The sequence below is a fragment of the Ctenopharyngodon idella genome, chromosome 23 (genome assembly GCF_019924925.1).
Source record: "Ctenopharyngodon idella isolate HZGC_01 chromosome 23, HZGC01, whole genome shotgun sequence".
Classification (NCBI taxonomy): domain Eukaryota; kingdom Metazoa; phylum Chordata; class Actinopteri; order Cypriniformes; family Xenocyprididae; genus Ctenopharyngodon; species Ctenopharyngodon idella.
The window spans coordinates 9,586,384-9,613,717 of NC_067242.1; the positions used below are offsets into that span (position 1 = coordinate 9,586,384).

Here is a 27,334-nt window from a genome sequence, read left to right on the forward strand (position 1 = left end):
TGGCCAACGTTATTGGGCTTGTTTCAGAAGTATTAGAATGATTTCTGAAGGATCATGTGACGCTGAAGACTGGATTAATGATGCTGGAAATTCAGCTTTTCCATCACAAGAATAAATGACATTTTAAAGTATATCAAAAGAGAAAACATTTGTTTTAAATTGTAATAACGTTTTACAATATTACTGTTTTAACTGCATTTTTGATTAAATTGATGCAGCCTTAGTGAGCAGAAGAGACTTCTTTCAAAACCAACCCCTAAACTATTAGCGAATGCCTACTGGACATTAATATTTGTTCCTATTTTAAAGATTTGTGTTATTTATGAGACAAGTAGCCGTCGTCAAACTGCAAAAACAGTTGGATTATGTGATGTTACAATTTACAGACCACATAAACCAAGGCCATGGCCTTGAGGATTTACGCAAGCGTGTTTATTTTGAAAACAGCAGCCCATGAAGATAGCTCAAATCATGAAGCTTGTTGAGGAGAGGTTTTCTAAGTATTCAAATTTGCATTTTTTGTCTGGTGGAAAATAAAAAAATACACTGAGGGACCAAATATTTTAGAGATATTGGGGACAGTAAGCAACCACTTAGCAGCTACCCAGAATACCTCAGCAACTGCATAGTAACGTAGTAACAATCTGAATGCCAACTCCCTAGTAACCACCCAGAACACTTTAGCAAATGCATAGCAACTCCCTAACAACCATTTAGAACACATTAGTATAGTGGTGGCAACTTTTGCCCTGGAAAACAGCAATAAGAATACTTTTGTTACACTTTATTTCGATGGTCCGTTTTAGATATTCTACAAACTATAAGTAACTTTTCAACTAGCCCTCATTAGAGTATTAGTAGACTGTTAGGTTAGGGATTGGGTTAGTAGGATAAGTTGACATATAGGGGGCGTTTACACGACACCGTTTTCAAAAATTGAAAACTTGTTATGAATTTGGCCGTTCATTTACACGACAACAGCATTTTGAGGGCCTAAAAAAAGCAAGCTTTTAAAAAACGAGTTTCAAAGTGCACGTTTCGTCTCAGTGTAAACTACAAAAACATGAATTTGTGAAAATGGTGACATCATGCGTATTACGTGTTCAGTCTATAGGCGTGGAGTGTTTCTTTACAAAGTGACATCGCCAACTACTGGCCTGGCATGCATATTACAGCATTTTTAGTAGTTTGGTGTGAACGGGGACCGTTTTGACAATGTTTTTGTCTGTACACTAAATTGTTCAAAAATGCAAAAGGAAAAACTTTTCAGTTTTTAGTACATTGTTGTCGTGTAAACATACCTGTAGTTGCAAAGTGACCTGTCTGTTTTTGGGAGCAACAAAATAAAGTGTTAGCAGATATTAACCAGACAGTCTATTAATACTCTAATGACTGCTATAGTTGACATGTAGTTGCAAACTTACTTATACTTAGTATAATATCTAAAGTGGACTATCGAAATAAAGTGTTACCCTACATTTCATTAATTTGTGTCTTCTTCATCAAAATATTTTAATATACTAAAATGCATGTCTCATGTTGTTTACCAAATGAAGTGATCATGCCATGTTTTTACTTTTGCAGTCAGCAAATCGCCCCATAGACAAAGAGCTGAATTCATACAATGGTTGAATTTTGATGGAGAGGTCATCAATAGACAATATGTTGCTTATTTGATTTAGACAGACTGTTGTTTGTATAAAAAAAGCACACAGCCATGGAGTGAGGCGTCTCTGTTTCACGCTGTAAATTGTATTTACTACAATTCAGTTAGACAGTATTTTATCCACATGTCTCTCATTTAGGGTGAAAACAGTGAACTGTCGCTCACACTATTGCATGGTAAAGAAAAACAGAAGAAGCACAATCATGTGAAACTGCTACTCCCAAATTGACAACCATTTGTATTGCTTTTAAAGAATATTTAAACATTAATTTTGTACTGCAAATACCACTATTATTATGATTATGTCATTGCATCAGATCATGTGTCTTAAAATCGGTAAATCACAAGTGCAAAACATTGAAGCCTCAACTTTTTTTTTTTTGAAGAATCAGAATCAGTCAACAACATTGTCTAACCTTTGTCGATAACAGCAGATCAACCCATTGAAAATCATTCAACTGCCCATTAATAAGTTTATAGATAAATTCAAGATTCGAAAATTTGACTTTCCAGGCAACATATTTGAATATTTCCAATAAAAGTGGAGCACGTGTACCAACAGAAATAAGACTTCCCTTTAGTATTATTCCTGGAAAGAGTTTCAGATGGAAAAACAGGATGCGTTATGACAAATGCTGTTGACTTTTTGGGCTCATGTGGATCAATACTTTTTGCAACAGTGCAAACTTACTCTACAAACAGTGTTGATCCAGTTTCCTGCCCACAATCAAACGTAGTCATCGAAAGGACATACAGATACACTTTCATTTGTCAAAAAAAAGGTTGCATTTAGGTTGTAAAACTATATAAAATAACTATATAAAATAACTATTGCAGCAACATTGTGCAATTATGACATTGCCTACTGAAATTACAGTCGATTGTTTTGTCCTAAATGCAAAAGCGTACCATGCCGTGACTCCAAATATATAAGACTAACTGACATAAAAATCTAGTGGATTCTTTATAAAAATGTTTTTTTTTTTTGTTGTTTTTTAAAAAAAATTAAATTAAAATGTTCTTTATTAAAACTTTAAAAGTGATTTAGTGTGCTATATAATTACCAGAATCATCAGATTTTTTTTTTTTTTATAAAACAGTAGCATCTATTTAATAACCGTGGTTTTTATTATTAAAAAGCTAACAAAGGAAATACATCATCTGAATGTTTTACATTAAAACCAGTCTATTCTAGGCTTAAAAAAAAATATAGTAACATGGTATATTCATCCAAAGTCCTGTCACCCAAAGCATATACAATAAAAAACAGACATGAGAAAAAAAAAATTCAAAGAAAGCCGTAGATAATAAAGCAAAGATAGAAAAGCATGGGAACAACTGCATGACCTTGTAAAAATAAATTTACGCGTTGACAGCCTTGAGAAGATGATCCGAGATTACAGTATCTCCTAATTAATCTATCATCATTATTTCTACCCTGTGCATCCCTGTACTTAAGTAGATAAGCCATGCGTGAGAGAAGTTTCTGAAGAAAGCATTGTCAGTTTGATACACGCTCCAAACCACTGATTCGAAACAAAAGATTCGTAAAGCTTCATGAAGCAGTGTTTTGAAATTGCCCAACATTAGACATTGTTGAATAAAGTCATTATTTAGTTTTTTTGGCACACAAAAAGTATTCTCCTCACTTCATAACATTAAGGTTGAACCACTGTAGTCACATGAACTGTTTTAAATATGTCTTTAGTAGCTTTCTGGCCATCTGAAAGTGTTAATTATCTTGCTGTCAATGGAGGCCTCTCTGAGCCATCAGATTTTATCAAAAATATCTTAATTTGTGTTTGGAAGATGAACGAAGGTCTTACGGGTGTGGAACGACATGAGGGTGAGTAAATAATGACAGAATTTTCATTTTTGGGTGAACTAACCCTTTAACTGTAGTGTACATTTTGGGGCTACAAAATATGAAAGGAAGTTTTTGTTTCCGTCATATGCTGCAGGTATTGTTCCAAAGGCAATGACAGGTTGATTTATTACTTTGCATTACTGCACTTCTCAAATCTTGTGTTTCTTTGCACTGATGGTGTCTCGATAACCCTTGTGCATGCTTTGCATCAGTTGCAAAAGATAGAACATTCAGGTTTATCATCATCAGAATGTTGTTCTGTGGTTCCTGACGTAATGAGGGAGTTAAGATGTTCCTCCGTGAATATTTTTTCAAGGAGCAACCTGTTCAGTCACATCCCCTGGTTTGGGCTCAAGCCTGAGGCACGGCTGCTGAACAACCGCCCCTAGAAGACAGCTGCACGTTTTGCAATCTGTTGAGACAATCTCACATTTTAGGGGCTTGTGAAGAGATCGTTAAGAGTTAAAACCTAAATCTACTTCATACCTGACCTTAATCTTTAGTTGAAATCTGCCCTAGAGCAGATACCTGGAAAAAGCGTGATTATTTCTTTGGTTTCTGACAACTAACTAATGCCATAACACTGATGAATTTAGACATGCTGGATTTTCAGAAGGTAATTAATGCAAGAGCTGCATGCATGTCTTGACAATGTTCGTTGGTCCTGTCCATCTCACAAAACAGCTTCACAGGACTATGTTGCCAAAGTGTTGACTGATTTCAAAAATGCAAATTTTGCAAAAGTGGAAATACCCTTCATGTGCGCTGTCATAATGAAGAATAAGTCAAACACCATGTTTGTACTTTCATTATAATGTCACTCTGTGCAGCTTCATTGTTATTTTGTGAACAAGACAGAACGAACCCGTAGTCAAATATTCAACCCTATTTAAAAAAAAACAGTTTCTTATACACACTAGCTCTGTTATAAGACCTAGTGATATTTATAAAGTATATAATTTTTTACTTTGTTTGGAAAATGATTGCTTTGCTAGAATAGACCCTTATTCCTCGTCTGGGATTGTGTAGAGCCCTTTAAAGCTGCACTGAAACTGCAATTTGGACCCGTTGGTAACTATTGAAGTCCACTATATGGAGAAAAATCCTGGAATGTTTTCCTCAAAAACCTTCATTTTTTTCGACTGAAGAAAGAAAGACATAAACATCTTGGATGACATGGGGGGGGGGGAGGATTTAAACTTTAAATTGGAACACACTATTGGCATAGTAAAAAAAACTATGCCAATAGTGTGTTGGCATAGTTTTTTGTTTGTTTGTTTGTTTGTTTTAACTCAAAAAAAGCACTCCTTGAGCATGGGAGACTGGACTTACTATTGATTCCAATAGAGTTTCACATTTGCATGTTATCAAACTAACTACATGTATATAAAATATATATACTACACTACTGTTCAAAGGTTTGGGGTCAGTCCATTTTTAACGAAAAAAAAAGAAGAAATTAATACTTTTACTTTCTATTTCAAATAAATGCTGTTTTTTTTTAACTAAATAAATCAATCAAATAAATGCTGTTTTTTCTTGAGCAGCGAATCAGCATATTACAATGATTTCTGAAGGATCATGTGACACTAAAGACTGGAGTAATGATGCTGAAAATACGACTTTGCTTCACAAGAATAAATGACATTTTAAAATGTATCAAATATAGAGATTGTAATATAATATAAATTTTAAATTGTAATATTATTTCACAATATTACTGTTTTACTGTATTTTTGATCAAATAAATAAGAGCAAAAAACATTTAAAAAAAAATCTTACTTTTGAACATTAATTTCTGCATATGCTAATACATATTTTTAAATTATATTTAATAAGTTGTACAAATAAACATTTGGAAAGTAAAATAATTACTATATGAAATAGATTTACCTCTATGTGATTGTTTGTTTAACAACAAAAAAAGTACACCAGAAAACACTGAGTATAATAAAATTACATATTACTCTAAAAATATGGGTAGCGGCTGTTGCCATTATGGTTCTTTGTACATGACGTCATGACGATCACATCAAAGATTCAGACTTGTAATTAGGGGAATGACAAAGTCGTGAACAGAAACACATAACAGGGTCATGACGTGAATGCATTATTAGAACACAACATAATTATGCGGCTTCTTTTTGGAACAACCTTCCTGTCAGAGGCATGGCGACTTCAAGTGCAATATAGGTAGGATACAAACTGGGTTTTGGAACAGAGCTTGTGTCTAAAACAATTCTGCAAAAATCTGAGCATCTCCTTTCTATTAGTTCCTTGGCCTCATTTTAGAAACTTTATCGATCCCTGAGGGAAAATAGATGATAATTGAGTTGTTACCAGCACTGACTGGGAATACAATCCAGGTCTAGCACATGGCAGGCAAGAATTCAACCAGTTGAGCAACACTTGTGTGCAATATTTGAGTCTCTCCCTCTGTGAGCCACATTCTTGATCACGGTGTCCCCGCCCCCAGTTTTGCTCTTCCACTGGAGATGAGACACCTAACAATGGCTGCAGGAATTCAACACCTGTATGACAGGAGGAAGACAGTAGAGACAAAACAAGCACTTGTTTCAACTACAGCTTTAGATGCACAGTGAGTTTTGGAAAGTACCATATTTTCATGAATAGAAAATCACACAATGTAAAATATGCAAACAGGGTAATATGAACTTAAATGTTCAGGATACTCAGTGGAAATACTTTAGAAGTGATCATTGAAATATGATCTAGGTTTCATGTGTTGAGTGCATGAGATGAGGTCATGTTACTGTGAGCAATGACAAGGGCTCTAAGAGCGCTCAAATGTGGAACAGCTTTAGGCCGTGTCTTAAAGGGATAGTTCACCAAAAAATGAAGACTCGCCCTCATGTCCTTTCAAAAGTGTATGACTTTCTTCTATGGAACACAAAAGTTATTTTGTGGAATAGCCTGATGTTACAGTTAGTTAAGCTCAGGCGTCTATGGTGTTGCAAGTGATTAGTTATTTGGGTAAGTGGGTAATGTGTCACTGATGACTCAAAGCAGTTCTACAAATATTGCCACATTCACTGATAATTTTCATTCATTTTCATTTTAAACATTCATATCATCTGGTTGAATGATGGAAAATCTCGGGATGCACCAATATTAAAATGAAATCCGGCAAGATGAAAGTTATTTTCATTTTATAGTCGATAACAGATAAATGGCCAATATTAAAAACTCTCTTTTTGAAGGCTTCTGCTCAAAATGTTGAATTTAGTTTTCTAGATAAACAGGTATGTATACTTAAACTAAAACATTTTTAATGAATGACTTGGGCCAGATACTAGATGAAAAGCATCATCAAATGTGCAGGTAAACTCCTTTAATGGCATCCCAGGATGCACCACTTGATGTTAGTTGAGAGAACAAGAACATGGTACAAATGGGTGAAAAGAATAATTTTAGCATTCACCACAGCAACCTTTAATATTTTAGTGGAGTTTGAATTGTCTATATTTCCTATGAAATATTACACCTTATCAGAAATTATTTAGTCACAGAACTGACACATGCAAACAATTCAAAGGCATTTAATAATTAAGAATAGTATTAACATGGCAAGGGAAAGAAGTGAACATATAAAGCATTATTTTTTATTTATTTATTTATTTTTTGCTTATTTTGTGTATTTTCTGTCATATCATCTTCACTAGCTGAGTATTAATTCCACCTCTGCCTTATTCTCCAGTATGTCAGGGAACCAATAATAAGCTGACTCTGCTGGCACAGCCAGACGACCACTACAGGACCATGGTGCGGATGTATAGTAACTGCACAATAGTGTTGGAGAACCTGGAGATAACCAATGTTCAGGAGTACCACGACCTCTCCTTCCTCAGGGTGAGTAACATCACATGCTGGTGTAATAACATAGCAAAAGACTAGATCATAGACTGCTAATTGGTTAAAAGAACAAAGCTTATTTCTATGTTAAATAAGATCTTATTATTGATTAAATGGGTTGCATATTTTTTTACATTTTCAACTTTCTTTAGTGTGTAATGTTGCTGTTTGAACATGAAAAATCAGTAAGCACCGTTTCTGAACTCCCTGAAACACCTCTTGAGTTTTCTTCCAGGAACAAACACGTCACAATTTTCTTCATTTAAATAATTCCTGCCCATGGTATATGCAAAATAAAGGGATTGAGGCCTGGTTGAGTAAGTTAGTAGTGGTACACTTATAATGCCCCTTTTCACAAGATGTAATATAAGTCTCTGGTGTCCCCAGAATGTGTTTGTGAAGTTTCAGCTCAAAATACCCCACAGATCATTTATTACATCTTGTCAAATTTGCCCCTATTTGGGTGTGAGCAAAAACACACCATTTTTGTGTGTGTCCCTTTAAATGCAAATGAGCTGCTGCTCCCGGCCCTCTTTCCAAAAGAGGGTGGAGCTTTAACAGCTCATGCTTCGGTTGCTCAACAAAAACAAAGCTGGAGAATCTCACGCAGCCAAAATGACAATCGTCAGAAACCTTTATTTTTAAGAGTGGGGGGCGTGACATTTCTAAAACACACTCAAATCAGTTGACCAATCACAACACACTGGTCCAGCCGACCAATCAGGGCACACTGTGCTTTTCAGAAGTAGGGGCTTCATAGAGACAGGAACTAAACAGGGGTGCGTTTCCCAATAGCATCGTTAGCCAACTATGGTTGCAAGTTCCATCGAACTCTATTGGTAACGACGGAACTTGTGACCATAGTTGACTTTGGGAAACGCACCCCAGAGATTACTGAGACTGGGTGCTGCAATAATGTAAAAAAAAATTATGTTTTTTGAAAAATAAAGCATGAAAACCTATCAAGAAAAAATCAAGACTTTGAAAAAGGGCATAATAGGTTCCCTGAAAGTCTGAAGGTAGAACAAACAAATCAAAGAGACTTTTTAAATGGGATTTAGGGGGCCTGACTATAATATCCATTGTTTCATACCCACAGAGCATTGAAGAAGTTGGTGGCTACGTTCTAATAGGAATAAACTACGTGGATGTGATACCATTGGAAAACCTACGACTCATTCGCGGACATTCTCTCTTCGATGGCAAGTACGCCCTTGCTGTGGTGGCAAACTTCCACAGGAATGAGTCTTTAGAGAACAGCAGCATCATCAGCGGCCTCAGAGAGCTGCGCATGAGAAGCCTCACAGGTAGAAGCACATTTCATTTACTCATTTCGCTGATGCTTTTATCCAAAGCGACTTACAGTACAATTTAAAAGCACATTTACGCATCCAAAAGCACCACGGTGTGTTGTAAACAGCATACAACACATAGGCTCTTTGCTGTTTCTGCCCTAGAAACATATATGAAGTTACATTTTCTATTTACAGTGACAGAGAAACCTTTTTCATTCTTTATCTGGCAGAAATTCTTAAAGGCGGGGTTAAAATAGCCCACAATCCTTTGCTTTGCAATGTGGAGACCATACAGTGGTTGGACATTGTGCAGGACAACAGTGATGTGAATGTATCGGGAGGGACTGAGTCTGAGTGTAAGTGTTTAAAGTTTTAAAAACAGAAACATATACACTGCCAAAAAAAAAAAAAAAAAAAAAAAAAGAGTTGCTGTTTGTGTTTGGATTTAAATAGGCGTATCATGGCCATATTCCAGGATGACAAAGCCAAGATTCTTCAGGTTCAAATTGTGAAAGAATGGTTGGGAGGGAGCATGAAGAATCATTTTCACACATGAATTGGCACCTCTGAGTCCAGACCTTAAATTCATTGAAAGTCTTTGGAGGAGAATTTAGAGTGCTCACCTCTTGCAGTGTCAATACAAGATCTTGATAATTCTGTTTTTACTATACTTTTGATCAAATAAATGCAGCCTTGGTGACCAGAAGAGACTTCTATTGTTAAATGTATATTAAACATAGTATAAAATAAAATAATAAAACAAACACTTTCTTTCATACCTCAGGCATGCGATGTGACTCAGCGTGCTATAATGGATCATGTTGGGCTCCAGGACCAGAAAACTGCCAGACCTGTAAATTCAATTGTATATGTAATTCTCCAAAGGCATATGTGTGAGTGAACTATGTCCTAACAAAGGTTCTTTCATCTTGTCTGTCAGTGACCCGGTTGAACTGTGCTGAGCAGTGCTCGCGGAGGTGCAGGGGTCCCAAACCCATCGACTGCTGCAGTGAACACTGCGCTGCGGGCTGCACTGGACCCCGAGCCACTGACTGTCTGGTGAGTGGTGCGCTCATTTCATGTTATATATTCGTAAAACATGTCTTACTATCATAAAAGATAAAGGTCTAACACTTTAAATGAAGTATGAATATATTTTTTTGCAAGTTTAACACAAGATACATGACAAATAAACACACTGGGTGCTTATTTTCCATGCATATTATACCTGCTGATTGTGTTAAACCTAAAAAGAAAATATGTTTTATATTTTATACGCTTAACATTTAAAATTAATTAATTTATTTTATTTTTATTACACTTTTAATATTTTGGGAATTGTTTCACACTCATTTCTACGGAGCCCCGCACATGATGTGCAGGAAAAAAATAGTAGGCTAACTCGTGTGCACGATTTTCTATTAGTAAATCAAATTAGTAAATCGTGCGCATGATTTAGCAAATCGAGGGAACGAATTAATAAATTGTGCGCACGATTTAGCAAATCGAGGGAACGAATTAGTAAATCGTGCACACGATTTAGCAAATCGAGGAAACGAAATAGTAAATCATGCATACAATTTAGCAAATCGAGGGAACAAAATAGTAAATCGTGCGCAAGATTTAGCAAATCGAGGGAACTAAATAGTAAATCGTACGCAAGATTTAGCAAATCGAGGGAACGAAATAGTAAATCGTACGCAAGATTTAGCAAATCGAGGGAACGAATTAGTAAATCGTGCGCACGATTTAGCAAATCGAGGGAACGAATTAGTAAATCGTGCGCACGATTTAGCAAATCGAAGGAACGAATTAGTAAATCGTGCACAGGATTTAGTAAATCGAGGGAATGAAATAGTAAATCATGCATACAATTTAGCAAATTGAGGGAACGAAATAGTAAATCGTACGCAAGATTTAGCAAATCGAGGGAACGAATTAGTAAATCGTGCACACGATTTAGCAAATCGAGGAAACGAAATAGTAAATCATGCGTACAATTTAGCAAATCGAGGGAACGAAATAGTAAATCGTGCGCACAATTTAGCAAATCGAGGGAACGAATCAGTAAATCGTGCACAGGATTTAGCAAATCGAGGGAACGAAATAGTAAATCGTGCGCACGATTTAACAAATCAAGGGAACAAAATAGTAAATAATGCATACAATTTAGCAAATAGAGGGAACAAAATAGTAAATCATGCGTACAATTTAGCAAATAGAGGGAACAAAATAGTAAATCATGCATACAATTTAGCAAATAGAGGGAACAAAATAGTAAATAATGCATACAATTTAGCAAATAGAGGGAACAAAATAGTAAATCATGCATACAATTTAGCAAATAGAGGGAACAAAATAGTAAATCATGCATACAATTTAACAAATCAAGGGAACAAAATAGTAAATAATGCATACAATTTAGCAAATAGAGGGAACAAAATAGTAAATCATGCATACAATTTAGCAAATAGAGGGAACAAAATAGTAAATCGTGCACAAGATTTAGCAAATCGAGGGAACGAAATAGTAAATCGTGCGCACGATTTAGCAAATAGAGGGAACAAAATAGTAAATCATGCGTACAATTTAGCAAATAGAGGGAACAAAATAGTAAATCATGCATACAATTTAGCAAATAGAGGGAACAAAATAGTAAATCGTGCACAAGATTTAGCAAATCGAGGGAACGAAATAGTAAATCGTAAGCAAGATTTAGCAAATCGAGGGAACGAAATAGTAAATCGTACGCAAGATTTAGCAAATCGAGGGAACGAATTAGTAAATCGTGTGCACGATTTAGCAAATCGAAGGAACGAATTAGTAAATCATGCATACGATTTAGCAAATTGAGGGAACGAAATAGTAAATCGTACACAAGATTTAGCAAATCAAGTGAACGAATTAGTAAATTGTGCGCACGATTTAGCAAATCTAGGGAACGAAATAGTAAATCATGCGTACAATTTAGCAAATCGAGGGAACGAAATAGTAAATCATGCGTACAATTTAGCAAATCGAGGGAACGAAATAGTAAATCATGCGTACAATTTAGCAAATCGAGGGAAACGAATTAGTAAGTTGTGCGCACGATTTAGCAAATCGAGGGAATGTATTTGTAAATCATGCGTACAATTTAGCAAATCGAGGGAACGAAATAGTAAATCATGCGTACAATTTAGCAAATCGAGGGAACGAATTAGTAAGTTGTGCGCACGGTTTAGCAAATCGAGGGAACGAAATTGTAAATCATGCACACAATTTAGTAAATCGAGGGAATGAATTACTAAATCGTGTGCACGATTTACTTTTTTTTCTTGCATGTCATGTGCGGGGCTCTGTACATTTCAGCCAAATTCTAATAATCAATTCTGATCATCAAATGGACAATAAACTTTTTTATTTAATTTTTTATTATTACTATTTTTAATCAATTTACAGTTATTCTGTTGATACCTAATCATATTTTGGAACATATTTTGTGTATGTTGACTGTGTATGGTCTCTTTTTCTGCAGGCCTGCAGAGACTTCCAGGATGACGGGACGTGCAAGGATGCGTGTCCACGTCTAATGCTGTATGACCCCAACACTCACCAACTTGTTCCTAATCCCAACGGGAAGTACAACTTTGGAGCTACCTGTGTGAAGAAGTGCCCCTGTAAGTTTGAGATTACTAAGATCACTATGACAAGAGCAGATAAATCTTTCCATTTAAAGAATTAAAATTAAATTAGAATTAAAATTTCCTGATAATTTACGCATCCCCATGTCATCCAAGATGTTTATGTCTGTCTTTCTTCAGTTGAAAAGAAATTAAGGTTTTTGAGGAAAACTTTTCCTGGAATTTTCTCCATATAGTGGACTTCACTGGGGTTCAACAGATTGAAGGTCCAAACTGCAGTTTCAATGCAGATTCAAAGGGCTCTACACGATCTCAGACAAGGAATTAGGGTCTTGTCTAGTGAAACGATTGGTCATTTTCTAAAAAAAAATAAAAATGTATATACTTTTTAACCACAAATACTCGTCTTGCACTAGCTCTGGGATGCGCCACGAAAATGCACAGGGTGAAAAACTGTTTTTGTAAAGGGCGTTTGACTTAGCCTTTGCACGTTCACTTTGTAAACACTTGCTTGCCTACGTCACACGTGACCTTTCCAACATGATTATGTAATGCTTGGCGCATCACAGAGCTGTATTGAAACTGCAATTTGGACCTTCAACCCGTTGAACCACTATGGAGAAAAATCCTGGAATGTTTTCCTCAAAAACCTTAATTTCTGTTCGATTGAAGAAAGAAGGACATCTTGGATGAGGTAGGGGTGAGTAAATTATCAGGAAATTTTAATTCTGAAGTGAATTAATCCTTTCAACCCTTAGTTTGTAAATATAAGAGCCCCAAAAGTCAAGGAGGTATACTAGCTCATTGCTTTTGTGTATAACAACCACCAACATTATCCAGAGGCAAAAAATAACTCTGGTCTTTAATCAGTTATGTTTGCGAATACAAGCAAAGACACACCCTGAGGTTATGCGCTATATAAACAAAGAACTACTGTAAGTTCTCTGAGGTGTCAAGGTTTATTTTAGGTAAATATTTAAAAAAAACTGCTGTGGACCTAAAATAAATTGTGTAGCTATTAATAAATATATGAATAAAATGTATAAATAAAATTTATACTGATTTCACAGGTGTCCTCTAGAACCTCAGAAGAGATGTCAGCACTATGCATCCATTCAAAGTTGCGAATTTAACTTATGCACACAATTGGAATATTGCCTAAAACATTTGCAAATAAAGAAGCGTTTCCATCCCATGTGTTCAAGAGTGTTCACTTCCTGGGAAATTGGCACAAAATATCTGTAATAAAATGGAAGTTGCTGCAATCGGGAAAGCCACGGTGGCTCTTTCATCCTACATCATAAATGACTTGCAACTCAGAGCACACAGACGAAACACAATAAATGCTGTCATCTTGCATTCAGATAAATGGATGGAAACAGCTATTGTCTCAAACTGTCTTTCATACCAAAGTCTGCATTCAAAATTCAGCTCTCAATTCAAACTAATTTCTCCTCAAATTCTCTCCAGACCAAATGATCTGAGCTATACTATCCATGTTCATTTTACAGCTCTATACTCTTACTGTATGCCAGTTGTTTCATTTGTGTCTGTTTTATTTAAAGTTGGAGCAGTATTTAACTGAAACATAACTGCAAACTCCTCTCTCTGCTGCAGATAACTTTGTGGTGACCGATCACGATGCCTGCGTTCGAACCTGTAGCAGTAACATGCATGAAGTGGAGGAGAACGGAATAAGGAAGTGCAAACAATGCGACGGCTTGTGCCCAAAAGGTCGGCAACATCATTAATAATTAATAGTGATTTTCTTGTCATTTCTGATATATAGTATTTACATGACATGGATATCTAATAAATGTGAAATGAGTTGAATGAGTGCGTTTTGCTTTAGTCTGTAACGGCCTTGGAACGGGGGCGCTTGTTAACACCATCGCAGTCAACGCGACCAACATTGATTCTTTTATCAACTGCACCAAAATAAATGGGCACATTACAATAATGCAGATGACTTTTCAAGGGTGAGATTTTATGTACTTCCAGATGAAATCAGTTGAACTCTTATTCATCTAATACATTCAATCTAATGCCTTAACAAATGTCTTTCAAGGGATGTTTTTACACATACTCCAAGTATGGATCCTGTGAAACTCGACTATTTCAAGACAGTCAAAGAAATATCAGGTAAACTACACAACAGCAGGGCCTAAAAGTTGCACACAATGTCTTTAAGTAAACTTAGATAAAACATTATTTTAGCAGTGCCATTTCATTTTTCTCAGGGTTTTTGTTAATCCAAGACTGGCCTGAACACCTCAAATCCCTCAGTCCCTTTGAGAACCTGGAGATCATCAGAGGAAGAACTAAACAACAGTGAGTTCATCATGTCATCTTACAAATAACTAATGTTCTCTGCATATTAAACCTGTTTATATCATAAAAAAGACACACTTCACCTTTAAACAGTGTTCCTCTCTTTTCCTCTCGCACAAATGCAGTGGCTCAGTTAGTTTTGCTGCCTTAAACATACCACACCTGAAATATCTTGGCCTGCGTTCACTGAAGGAGATCAGTGACGGCGACGTGGTGGTCAAAAACAACCCCCAACTCTGTTACGCTGACGGCAGCTACTGGCCAAAGCTGTTCAGATCTGAGAAACAGCGCATACGAACTGGAAACAATGCAGCAATGCATAACTGTGGTACGGGACTGTATTCAAATATTTTGTATTTCAGTTTTACACAACTGATTTGTTGGCAAGCAATTTTGGGTTCTGTCATGTCAGGTCACAGAGTCTCTCGTTTGCTCTTCAGAGCAGCAGAACAGTACCTGTGACAGTATGTGTGGAGAGGAAGGCTGCTGGGGTCCGGGGCCATCCATGTGCTTCTCCTGCCAGCACGTAAGCCGTAGGGAGAGCTGTGTCAGTCAATGCAACCTGCTGGATGGGTTAGTGTCCAACATTTAGTCCATTTAACATCTCTCTAAGGTTTTTAGCACAAACTGATAATTGATAAGTTGTTTTCTTATGATTAAAAAAAGTAGAAAGTCTATTAATGGTTAAATGAATGCATTTAATTTGCTTCTTTCAGATATTATCAGATGTATGGGTTTACATGTGGCTTCTTGTGTTAAAAGTGCCAACTTTTTCAGCAGAATTGTTTCCGGAAATATTTTTTCCATTCATTTTTTCCCATAGTGACTTAAAAAAAGTCTTCGTTACTGCATTATAAGCTATGAACCAAGCCAACCAGATATGAGGTGAATCACATTGCAAACTCTGATTTGAACCATAAAGTATTTGAAAATCAGATCATACGAAAAAGGTACAAGACTGTGTACTTAATACCTTTAATGAGGGAAAGAACTACAATCCTACGAAGTGCTTGGATTGACATAAATTAAAAACACTAGAGAAATATAAAACTACATTGTTTCTATAGATGTAATGAATGACTTTTAATGAATAATTTAATCAAAGTTTATATATATATATACTGTACAGATAGTGACTATATTACATAATTTTCTGTGCTTCATGGGAGTTGCCATTTCCGGCAAGCACTTTTGGTGCAATATGCTTGCTGTGACTCTCTGATTGGTGGGATTTTCTGTACAGCATCATGGGTAATGTAGTTTTTCACCACAAATTCAGCTTTTATACATGATTATTTAAAAAATAAGTTGAAATAATGCAGACAGATGCTTCAACAAAATCATATACCATTGATTAACAATCTCGTAGCTCACAGGAGGGCTGTCTAAATAAATCAATTTCCTGGAGAAAATGAACAGGTTTTTTTTTTAACTTCTATATGCAATGTTTCTGCAGAGAACCTCGCGAGTACATGTCAGAGAACGTGTGTTTGGAATGTGACCCTGAATGCAAGATTCTGAACGGGACAGCAAGCTGCTCTGGGCCGGTATGTCGTATGTATCTTTCAATGCCCATATAAACTGTATTATTAATGACGCTTGCTCACACTTGCTCAAACTAGGGATCTGAACAAACCCCTAAACCTAACTTGATGGTGTAAATCATCAGTGAAACCTAAAATCACATGGCTTGTTGAGGAGATGTGCTATTACTTTTTTAATAGATCGAACTTGCAATTTCCGCCTGGCAGGCAGTAAAACAAGCACACAAAAAAATCTATCATCGAGACTGGGTGGGCTTTTTTCAGTGACTCACTGATAACCATCACTCACATTTTCATCAGAAAATGTCCAAATCTGTGTGTAAACTAATAATGGTAAGAGGTCAGACCTTTGAAATGGTTGCAATGTGAATGTTTCTCTCTTTCTAGGGAGCCGATCAGTGTACTGAATGTGCTCACTTCAAAGATGGGGAGCACTGCGTGGCACAGTGTGCTCAAGGTGTGCAAGGCCTTAATAACCGACTTGTCTGGACATACCCAGACAAAACCAGACAGTGTCAGCCATGTCATCCTAACTGCACGCAAGGGTAGGAACAAGTTAAACCTTCTTGGATAATAATGATTATAGTTATTTAATAATAATAATAGTAACAATTATTATTATTGTAATTATTCCAGTGTTTCCACAAACACTGAGATTTATATTACATTAACATGCAAATATTGCTGGATAATAATAATTATTATTATTATTAAAGTAAATTGAATTAAAATATTATTATAAGTATTATTATTTAAATAATATGAATTATCTATATTTATATTTATATATTGGCTCATGGTTAACAGAATCCAGTTGGTTTAAACAAGCAGAAATACAATACAATTATGGTGTCACAAAATAGACTAACGCTAATTTTAAAATGTTTATGTTATTATAGGTGCAGTGGACCAAGACTGGAAGGTTGTGAACCAAAAGGGTACAGTGGTTTATGTGTTGTTGTTACTAGACTACATAAACTACACAAGTCATAGAAAAGTCATTAGCATCATGCAAATCAAGAGTAAATGCAAAATATGAACACAGATGTTTTTTTCTGAATTGAAGTTAAAGGTGCAGTAGGTGATCTGGGAAATGCTAATGTTAGCCTGCTAGCATTGAAAGCATACGATCAAAGACTATAGAATAACACAAGACGCGTCACTCGTATTGTTTTGAATGGGAGAAAGTACAACGCGCAATATGGCGGAATAAGTCCCGCCTTCTAAATATGAGCCAATCGCCGATTGGTAAACTCATTGCGTCACTGCAGCGGCCATTAGAAGCTCCGGTTCCTATAGAAACAGTCAGATGCACGGCTCCGGAATGAAACGCAAGAGACTGGACTGCACATGCGCATTAGCTTGATCCAGCCTTTTGTCATGATTCGAGCATTTAGAAACAAAATTTATGAGACAGTTGTCAGATTTCATTGGTGATTTCAAATATGAAATTTAATCGAAAGCTTGGCAAACAGCTTTGGAGAATTTGATGTTTTCCCATTCAAAAAGATAGGAGCTGCACTTGCATGCCTGAGAGGCGTTTCAAAGATGGCCACCGAGTGAAATGACTTGTCTTAAAGGGGCTTTGATACGGTCACCTTCCAAAGCCACGCCTCCTCCAAAACACATGAATGCGCACACATAGCTGCTCTCGGCAAAGTGTCACAAGAGACGGCGTTAAACTACCTCATGTCTCAGAGCATATAACATTTCAATAAAAATTTATGTAAACAACTTACAGAGCTTGTACCTGACTGCTGCAGATTAATTTCGGTGTTGATAGTGTTGACATGGATACGCATAATTCCAAGTCTGAGGATGTGAACAGCTCCGGTTAGAATGTCACAGTTTGCCAACTCTTAATTATGGTAGTTATGGCGTGAAAACAGCATAAACTCGTTGTTTTAATTCGGTAGGAACTGTAAAAGGTGGCTGCTCTTTGTTTGTGGTGCTCCGTGACTGAGGTCTGTCTGTATAAACTTTGCATAGCATGAAACACGCTAATGACGTATGATGTCTGAGCGAACAGGGTCCGCAAGAGTATGTAAAAACATACGCTGACAGGCAGGTAGGACATTGTATTATTTCATTCGGACAGAATATAATAACTGGATGAACTTTTTCTGGTCCTACGCCTTCCACAGGTGATATATATTTATAAAAATACATTTGGACCTTTAACATAGTGATTGCTATTGGGATATGAGGAGACTTTCAACCAGTATAACAAAAAATGTTTCTGTAGAGAATCACCTATTGCACCTTTAACATGAAATCAAACTTGACTGATGTTATTCATCAGCAACTGTCTGCTGACATCACCATTAGAGTGCAGTTTAATTTTGGTTAATGTCTAATAAGCAAAGTTTTGTAGACATTGTTTTAAGGTACTGTTGTAGATAATGTAGCCTTAAAAAAAAAAATAAGATTCAGACTTTTACAATCAATCAGTTCCCAAGGAATTTTTACTCGTTGGATATCAGTGTTTCACTCAGAAATAGGAAAGTAAAATTGGTTGCAAATGCTGTTTCATTTGCCTGGTTTAAATTCAGGTGACTCATATTAAATCTTTTTACAAAGGTAAATGACCTGATATCCTCTCTCTAGTTCTCACATGCCTGTAGCGGCGGCTGGCGTTGTCGGAGTCATGCTGATGATTATGGTCCTCATCCTTTTCATCTTCGTCATCTTCCGCCGACGACACATCCGGCGAAAGAGGACCCTACGGCGCCTCCTTCAGGAGAGAGAGGTAAGCCACAAAAGTGTATTACAGATTAAACAACATAAATGAAACCCCAGTCTAACCATATTTACATGATTCTGCAGTTGGTCGAACCGCTGACTCCCAGTGGTGAAGCACCCAACCAGGCTCTCCTTCGCATCCTTAAGGAAACAGAACTGAAGAAAATAAAAGTCCTCGGGTCTGGAGCGTTTGGCACAGTTTTTAAGGTACATTTGTGAATAAAAAGCACACTAATAAGTAGTAATCCATCAGGCCTAATAAAGCTTTAATGTATTAGATGTGTGACTGAGACATTCAAAGTCAACAGGACATAAAAATTCACTAACACACGTTCCCTATATTTTCTCCTGAATTTTCTGTTTTAAATCACAGAAGTTGTGAACTTAAAAGTTGGAAGTTCTAAGAAATATTTCAATGCTTTTCTCTTAGGGATTGTGGATTCCAGAGGGTGAGGGTGTGAAAATTCCTGTTGCTATCAAAGTTTTGAGAGAGGTCGCATCTCCCAAAGCCAACAAAGAGATTTTGGATGTGGGTATCATGCCATGTTTATTAATGATTAACAACTGTCCCTGATAACCTTGCATTTAAAACTTGTGTTTTGATGTTTCAGGAGGCCTATGTGATGGCCGGTGTGGATCATCCTCACGTGTGTCGTCTGTTGGGAATATGCCTCACGTCCAACGTCCAGCTCATAACCCAGATTATGCCTTTCGGCTGCCTGCTGGATTACGTACGGGAGAATAAGGACAATATCGGCTCACAGACTCTGTTAAACTGGTGCGTGCAGATCGCCAAGGTGAGAAAGACAACAGCATTTATTTGAAAAAGAAATCTCTAATAACATGGTAAATTACTGTGACTTTTGATATTCGTACTGACCTCAAACTTTTGAACAATAGTCTATAAATCTTGCATAAACCTCGTACATATACATAAGTGCATAAATAAATATTTATGTGTTGAAAATTATGTATAAATAAACTAAAAGGTCCTGCACTCACAACACTCTCATAAATAAATTCACTGCATTTCTTTTTGAAAACAGCAAACTAGTGATTTTGAAAGTGCTGAGTCTCTGGGAATTAGCTGATTGGACGCACACAGCATTCATTGACAACTTGGAATTTCAAAAACATTTTGACCCTTCTCAACAGGGAATGACCTACTTGGAGGAACGTCACCTGGTCCATCGGGATTTAGCAGCCAGGAATGTGCTGGTGAAGACTCCTAACCATGTGAAGATCACTGATTTTGGCTTGGCCAGACTTCTGGGTTCAGACGAGAAGGAATATCACGCTGATGGAGGGAAAGTAGGTCGCACATGAACAATTGATTCACAGCGGTAAAACGATACTGATTCAAAATCATTAACTGGAAAACATATGAAATGAAATGCATTTCCACATGTAAATAGCTGCCTCTGCTAAATGTTTTAGGTACCTATAAAGTGGATGGCGCTTGAGTCGATTCGACACTGGACTTACACTCATCAAAGTGATGTTTGGAGTTACGGTAAGTGCTTGGCACTACCCAAAATGCATTCATTTTTAGGTCATGTATGGAAGCTTGTTTCCACCAGGAAATAAGTAATAAGTAATAAGTAATTGCGACTTTTTAACTCACAATTCTGCCTTTTTTCCCCTCGCAATTGTGAGTTTATATCTCACAATTCAGACTTTTTCCCCCACAGAATTTGGAAATGAGTTAAAACATCCAAATTACAAGATTTAAACTCACATTTGCAAGATATAATGTCCAAATTGCAAGATATAAACTCGCAATTCAGAAAAAAAAGTCCGCTCAATTCAGACGTTTTTCTTGCAATTGCGAGTTTGTCTCACAATTCTGACTTTATATCTCTCAATTTTGTGAGAAAAAAGTCAGAAATGTAAGATACAAACTCACAATTGCGAGAAAAAAGTCATAATTGTGAGACAAAAAGTCTCAATTACCCTTTTTATTCTGTGGCAGAAACAAGCTTCCATAGATCATTGGCAAAATAGCATAAATCGATGCAAAACATGCTTTATGTCAACATACAGGGGTTCTACAATTCGATATTAATGCTAATTCAAGTTTTACTCTATAGCCACTAAAACGGTGGTGTTTTTGGTAACACATTGCAAACAGCTAATTTAAACAAGAATAATAAATTCTGTAAATGTAAATTTCTACATAATACATTTTGTATAGATGAACATTACAGTAATTAGTGTATTTTAAATGAACATGAATTAGAAATAAACAGTGTAGTTATAAAGTAGTGTTAACCTAGATTAATAAGCATTGTTTAAAAACATTAATATCTAGCGCATTAACAAATTGAACCTTATTGTAAAGTGTTTCTTGATATATTTACTTGTCCTCTTCAGGGGTCACTGTCTGGGAGTTGATGACATTTGGATCCAAACCGTACGATGGAATCCCAGCCAGAGAGATTGCAGATATACTGGAGAAGGGAGAGCGTTTACCACAGCCGTCCATCTGCACTATAGACGTGTATATGATCATGGTCAAATGTGAGTGCAACTGAGAGGAACAGAAAATCATCATTCAAAATGCCATATGGAAGCTATAATGTGGCTATATTGAAAATTCCTGAAAATAATGCATTACAAATATAGGGAACACGTTATTTCAATAGTCCACTTTAGACATTCTACTAACTATAAGTAACTTTGCAACTACATGTCAACTTATTCAACTAACCCTAACAGTCTACTAATACTGAGAGTTAGTTGACATGTAGTTGCAAAGTTACTTATAACTATATTGAATGTCTAAAGTGGACTATCAAAATTAACCCAAATATAAACATTTCAGATGAACATGAAAAATACAATGACATTATGTTCTATATAGATTTGTATGTAACATAATTGCATGATATATAACAGCATTTGAAGGTCAGTTGACATGACAGAACATATATTTTTATCTACATCTAGGTTGGATGATTGACGCTGACAGCAGACCTCACTTCCGTGAACTTGTGGCAGAGTTTTCAAAAATGGCCAGAGATCCGTCTCGCTACCTTGTCGTTCAGGTAGTTCACAAGAAGATCTGTGCCTTCCTCCGTGGAATGAAATATAAAAATATAATCATCTATCATATTTTTTCAATTCAATGTGGTGCTGCTAAAGGCACAAAACTTACACAAAAAAAAAAAAGAGCAAGAAAATTATATTAAAATGTAATTTATTTATGCTATTAATAGGTTTTCTACTTTTTATGTAATGTATTATGTACAGTAGTATACAGTTTTGGAAAAAACAGCAATAAATATTTTCTTGACTAATTATGATACATTATTTAAAATATTTTATTTTATATATTTTACATATTTATTTAAAAATCAATAATTATAACGTATTTAAAATATTTATAATTTTGAACGTATTTTTAAAAGTTTAAATAAATTAAAATGTATTCACATAAAAAAAGTTATCATTAACCAGTTTTTGCCAATTATTTTTTCAATAATTATAATTTATTAAATATCTATAATATTAAACTTAATTTTAAAAGTTTAAATATATTAAAAATAAATTCACATAAGAAAGTTTTATCATTAACCAGTTATTCCAATTATTGTTTTTTTTTCAATAATTGATATTTTTTATATTTATCACCATTTTGAACTGAATTTTTAGTTTAAATATATTAAAAAATAATTCACACAAGAAACAGTATTATCATTAAACAGTTTTTGCCTATTTGCCAGTTTTTTCCCAATAATTATGATAATTTTTTTAAAACTATTTATGATCATTTTGAACTGAATTTTAAATGTTTAAATATATTTAAATTTAATTCACGTAAGAAGCATCATTTTATCATTAACCTTTTTTGTTGTTATTTAATTTTCCATTACATCCAGGGAGATGATCACACGTACCAGCCCAGCCCGACGGATATCAAGTCCTACAGGTCTTGGATCAGTACAGAGGATATGGATGGTGTGGTTGATGCAGAGGAATACCTGCTGCCCAACAAAAGATTCTTCAACCAATCACAACAACCAGAGTCTCAGTGTCACAATTCAGCTGTAAGTATCTCTTAGACCCGGACAATGAATCACTTTCTATGGACTATTATAATTTATAAGCAAATTAACCTTCATTAGACATGCTGCAAGATGATTCATTCATATTTTGTGTATTGTTTTAAGGACGACTACACGAATGGTGTGATGTTACGCTACATTACTGACCCCACAGATAAAGACCTTATGCTGCCAGGTATGAAACCAAACTGAGGGAATATAGATAAGTGTTGTATTAGTTTTATATATATATAATGTATATGTATATATAGTTCTCATCTTATAATTTTATTTTTTTCCCTTAAAATTGTTACTTCATCGGCACATTTCATCTTCTCTTTCCCACAGAGTACATAAACCAGGACATGACTACAAGCAATATGATCAACCCAAACTATGAGGGTCCGGCCCGGGGACAGACAGAAAACGGATATATAGACACGTACGGCTGTAAACCCGAGGGTCCGGAGTACCTGAACACCTCCTGCGCTACTTTACCACGATCCCCGTGTGCCAGTCTCGATAACCCGGACTACCAGCAGAACTTCCTGCCCTCTTCCACCACCGATGTCCTTTTCCTTCCTGCAGCGGAGAACCTGCACTACCTGGGACTTAGCAAAGCCATGCAGTCTCACGTACGTTAGATAAACGGGACGAAAATATGAATTGCACTGCTTGGAGTCACACACAACTTGTGTTAGTATTGCAGCTACTTAAAGAACATCAGCGAGTCACGTCGCTGCATGTGAGGACGTCCGGAAATGCTTGAAGGCAACTGCCGTAATTAACTTCTTCTTGAAAGGGGGTTTACGAGACATTAAGCTGTGAGTAATGTGTTGAATGTCAAGCTAGAGCACATTTCAGTATTTCTCTATAATATGAGTAATTTTTGCTTTTGATGAATGTTGTCGCCTGATGTAGCTTAATTTATTGAACCCAAATCAGCTTTTAACTCTTCATATTGTTAAACTGTTGTCATTTTTAATGTGATTTAGTAATTAAGCCTCGGTAGTATTTGTAAATCCTGGGTTAACATTATTAAGTGCATATTTACTAGCTAAATAACATGGATTGGACAAGTTGAGAATGTGAAAAGCACACGACGGGTTTTAATAGCTGCTTGTCTATCTGTGGAAATTGTCGCTTGGAAAAGTCAACACTCACAACCCTCATTTCATTTCAGAGATATACACTATCATTCAAAAACACTTTTTTTTTTTTAAGAAATTATTTTAAATAGCAAGGGTGCACTAAATTGATCAAATGTGGCAGTAAAGACATTTATATTGTTACAAAAGATTTCTACTTTTTAAAAAAATGCTCTTTTGTTAACGTTCAAATTCATCAAAGAACCTTAAGAAAATGTATCATGGTTTCCACAACATTAAGCAGCACAACTGTTTTCAACATTGATAAAAATTAGAAAAATGTATCTCTATCTATCTATATAGATAGAAAACAGTTATTTTAAATCATAATATTTCACAATATTACTGTTTTTACTGTATTTTTGATCAAATAAATGCAGCCTTGGTGGACAGAAGAGACTTCTTTCAAAAACTTTTTTTTTTTTTAATCGTAACGACTCCAAACTTTTGAATGGTAGTGTAAATCTTGAATAACACAGGATATTCAACAAGCAAAAATGTGGGTCTGAAATTCATTATATCCATCAATAAATGATTGATTATGAAAAGTTGACGTTACATACCAGAATTGAGTCAGAAGGTTGGAAAAGAGGAGCTCCTGATGACTGAAAAGGAAAAGGTTTGTCAGAAGTCGGCTGAAAAGGAAAGTTGTTTTAGAGAGGCAGAGCAAATTTGATCACATTTAGATGAAAGAATACAAAAACAGGCATGTTTTTATTTAGAAGAACGTGCACCAATGATGATTAGTGCACAATAACGCGAGAAATGTGGATAGGGTGAACATCAATTTTGCCGTCATGTTGACTTCTGAAAGAATACAAACATTCATAATTCTTTATTTAAATATTCAAGCACAGAGTGAAAATCCCTCCGATGTACCATAGCTGCCTAAGTAGCAACAGAAAAGCTTGTAAATATAAAAACGTGCACTGTGAACAGTTAGGAAATATGTCATTATGCCTATGACAAGTAAAATTCACAGACATGATGTACATGTACATAAATGCTACCCTCTGTCATATAAACATGGACCCTTGAACCCTGGACTGCACTTAATGGACCCTCAAATTAATTTTTCAACTGACCATCTACATTTGGTTTTAATAATTTAACACTGGGCCTTAGAGAAAAAACATTTTATATTAATTGAAAGATATGCTGTAGGGCTAAAAGGCTCTTTAATGTTAAAAGGCTCTTATAATACTTTTTCATTCTGCTTTAAACAGCTGAGTTAACAAATCAAGACTGCTTGTTTTCGGTCCCCTGTGACACATTCACACAAGTGTGCACTTATCAGACAATCTACTTTTACACTTCAAGAAAAAAACAGGCCATTATGATATTTTAACTCTGCAGGGTTCCATCAATATTGAATTAAGCGTTACTTACAATTTGTTGGTCACACCGGCTACATTTTAAATTGCAGAAAATGTTCTGAAAACCCTGAATAATTTCGGAAAGAAGTCTTGGTTACACTTTATTTTGATAGTCCACTTTAGACATTCTACTACTAACTATAAGCAACTTTGCAACTACATGTCAACTAACTCTCATTAGAGTATTAGTAGACTGTTAGGGTTAGTAGAATAAGTTGAAGTAGTTGTAAAGTGACTTATAGTCAGTAGAATGTCTGTTGGGGAGCATCAAAATAAAATGTTAGCAGATATTAAGCAGACATTCCACTAATCAAAGTTGGTTGACATGTAGTTACAAAGTTACTTGTAGTAAGTAGACTAGAGAGTGTTACCGAAGTCTTAATGTAACTGACTGTGAAACCGATTCAACTTCCACTGTAGATCCCACAGAAACATCTGCATCATTTTAGTATGTAAATGTACTTCATGTAGCACAAACTTCATGAGATCGACTGCATTACGCACCTGTGAAGGTCAGTTTTAGGAATTGAGCAACATCAACACGTGGTTTAAATCTGTATGGTCACTTTTTGTTACATTGCAGTGTTATTAAATTGTGTTGAAATGTGAAACTGAAGTCTTGTGATATGTGACCAATTCAGCTCTTTTATGTGCATTAAAACAGCCGCTGACACAACATCGATAATATGATTGCCAGAGGAAATCTGTGTAGACAGAATGCAGTGGCAACTCACCGAGAGGGCAGATAAGAATCTAGTTCCGGAAGTATTTTTTCCCTTCATTTTCCCCATTTGTTAAAGAGTTATAAGTCACGAACCAAGCCAATCAGCTACGAGGTGAATCACAACACTACAACTTTGATTCAAAGCAAAAAAGTTTTTGAAAATCAGCCAAAATGACAAACATACAAGACTGTGTACTTAACAGCTTTAGTGAGGGAAAGAATTACAATCACTTGAAGCATTGCGAACAGCATAATCAAAATAAAAACTATGGAGAAATATAAAACTGTACAAATGTTGATTTTTTTATATATACACTGAAAAAAATGATTTTTTGATGCTGTTCACTTTATTTAAACAACTTTTTTTGATTCAACGCCATTGTATCAGGTTTCTGGTTTAAATGTGATTGATTCATGTTAAATTGACTTGAAACGATTACTCTTTGACTTAACTTGATGTTTTCATATTGGAATAACATGTTTCAATCAAGTAAACTCAACCAGGACTCAATCAAACAGGATTTTCACTTCCCATCATGCTTTGCAAAGGGGCTGAACTAGGAGTGTAAATGTTGAAATAAAGTGTTATTTTAAGCAGTTTTTAGGAAGATGAGAAAATGGAAAGACTTTTTAATGTTTACTGTTCTATTATGTTGGTATTTAAAAGTTTCTGTTAATTAATAGTTTTAGGGTTACCATTGTGGTGAATTGTTGCACTTGTGCTTGGGTTGAGGACCTGCTAACAAACTTTCAAATTACTTTAATAAGAAAGTAATCATTGTGGTAGTGCTCTGGGTTGCATTTCCCAAAAACACTGTAAGCCTATGTTGATTGTAAAACCATTGCCACCAATGGACTTATGATCAATTTAGGCTTTACATTGATTTTGGTTAAGGCAATTTAGGATGCATCCAGTATCACATCTAGATTTCTAACACAGTTATGTAAATCACAGAATTAAACAAGAATTGTAAAAATCAATATATATGAAAACAATTTATTTTTTATTTATTTATTGCTTTTTATTTATTTTATTTTAAATGAACACAATTGATTCTAGTTAATTTAACATGGTTGAATCTATTGGATTTTACTTGTC

The 27,334-nt window shown here is 35.5% G+C and overlaps 2 protein-coding genes across 2 annotated transcripts in view; both read left to right on the forward strand.

Annotated features, from left to right (window-relative positions):
- Nucleotides 1-3,402, forward strand: part of LOC127506258 (acid-sensing ion channel 1C) — a 225,187-nt gene extending 221,785 nt beyond the window's left edge. Inside the window, exon 14 of the transcript XR_007927939.1 lies at nt 3,330-3,402. The gene's annotated coding sequence lies outside the window, so the exon portion shown is untranslated. The remainder of the gene's footprint in view (nt 1-3,329) is intronic.
- The window catches only part of LOC127506254 (epidermal growth factor receptor-like), a 30,471-nt gene extending 4,349 nt beyond the window's left edge, over nt 1-26,122 (forward strand). The window contains exons 2-27 of the mRNA XM_051882544.1: nt 7,252-7,403; nt 8,506-8,713; nt 8,932-9,057; nt 9,486-9,554; nt 9,642-9,760; nt 12,219-12,360; nt 13,942-14,058; nt 14,177-14,303; nt 14,393-14,466; nt 14,565-14,655; nt 14,781-14,983; nt 15,096-15,228; nt 16,112-16,202; nt 16,587-16,744; nt 17,099-17,137; nt 18,807-18,948; nt 19,026-19,148; nt 19,372-19,470; nt 19,553-19,738; nt 20,097-20,252; nt 20,379-20,454; nt 21,315-21,461; nt 21,891-21,988; nt 22,823-22,990; nt 23,114-23,183; nt 23,336-26,122. Of these exons, the coding sequence (XP_051738504.1) occupies nt 7,252-7,403; nt 8,506-8,713; nt 8,932-9,057; nt 9,486-9,554; nt 9,642-9,760; nt 12,219-12,360; nt 13,942-14,058; nt 14,177-14,303; nt 14,393-14,466; nt 14,565-14,655; nt 14,781-14,983; nt 15,096-15,228; nt 16,112-16,202; nt 16,587-16,744; nt 17,099-17,137; nt 18,807-18,948; nt 19,026-19,148; nt 19,372-19,470; nt 19,553-19,738; nt 20,097-20,252; nt 20,379-20,454; nt 21,315-21,461; nt 21,891-21,988; nt 22,823-22,990; nt 23,114-23,183; nt 23,336-23,631 (3,410 nt within the window). The 3' untranslated portion in view covers nt 23,632-26,122. The remainder of the gene's footprint in view (nt 1-7,251; nt 7,404-8,505; nt 8,714-8,931; nt 9,058-9,485; nt 9,555-9,641; nt 9,761-12,218; nt 12,361-13,941; nt 14,059-14,176; nt 14,304-14,392; nt 14,467-14,564; nt 14,656-14,780; nt 14,984-15,095; nt 15,229-16,111; nt 16,203-16,586; nt 16,745-17,098; nt 17,138-18,806; nt 18,949-19,025; nt 19,149-19,371; nt 19,471-19,552; nt 19,739-20,096; nt 20,253-20,378; nt 20,455-21,314; nt 21,462-21,890; nt 21,989-22,822; nt 22,991-23,113; nt 23,184-23,335) is intronic.
- Nucleotides 26,123-27,334: the final 1,212 nt, after the last annotated feature.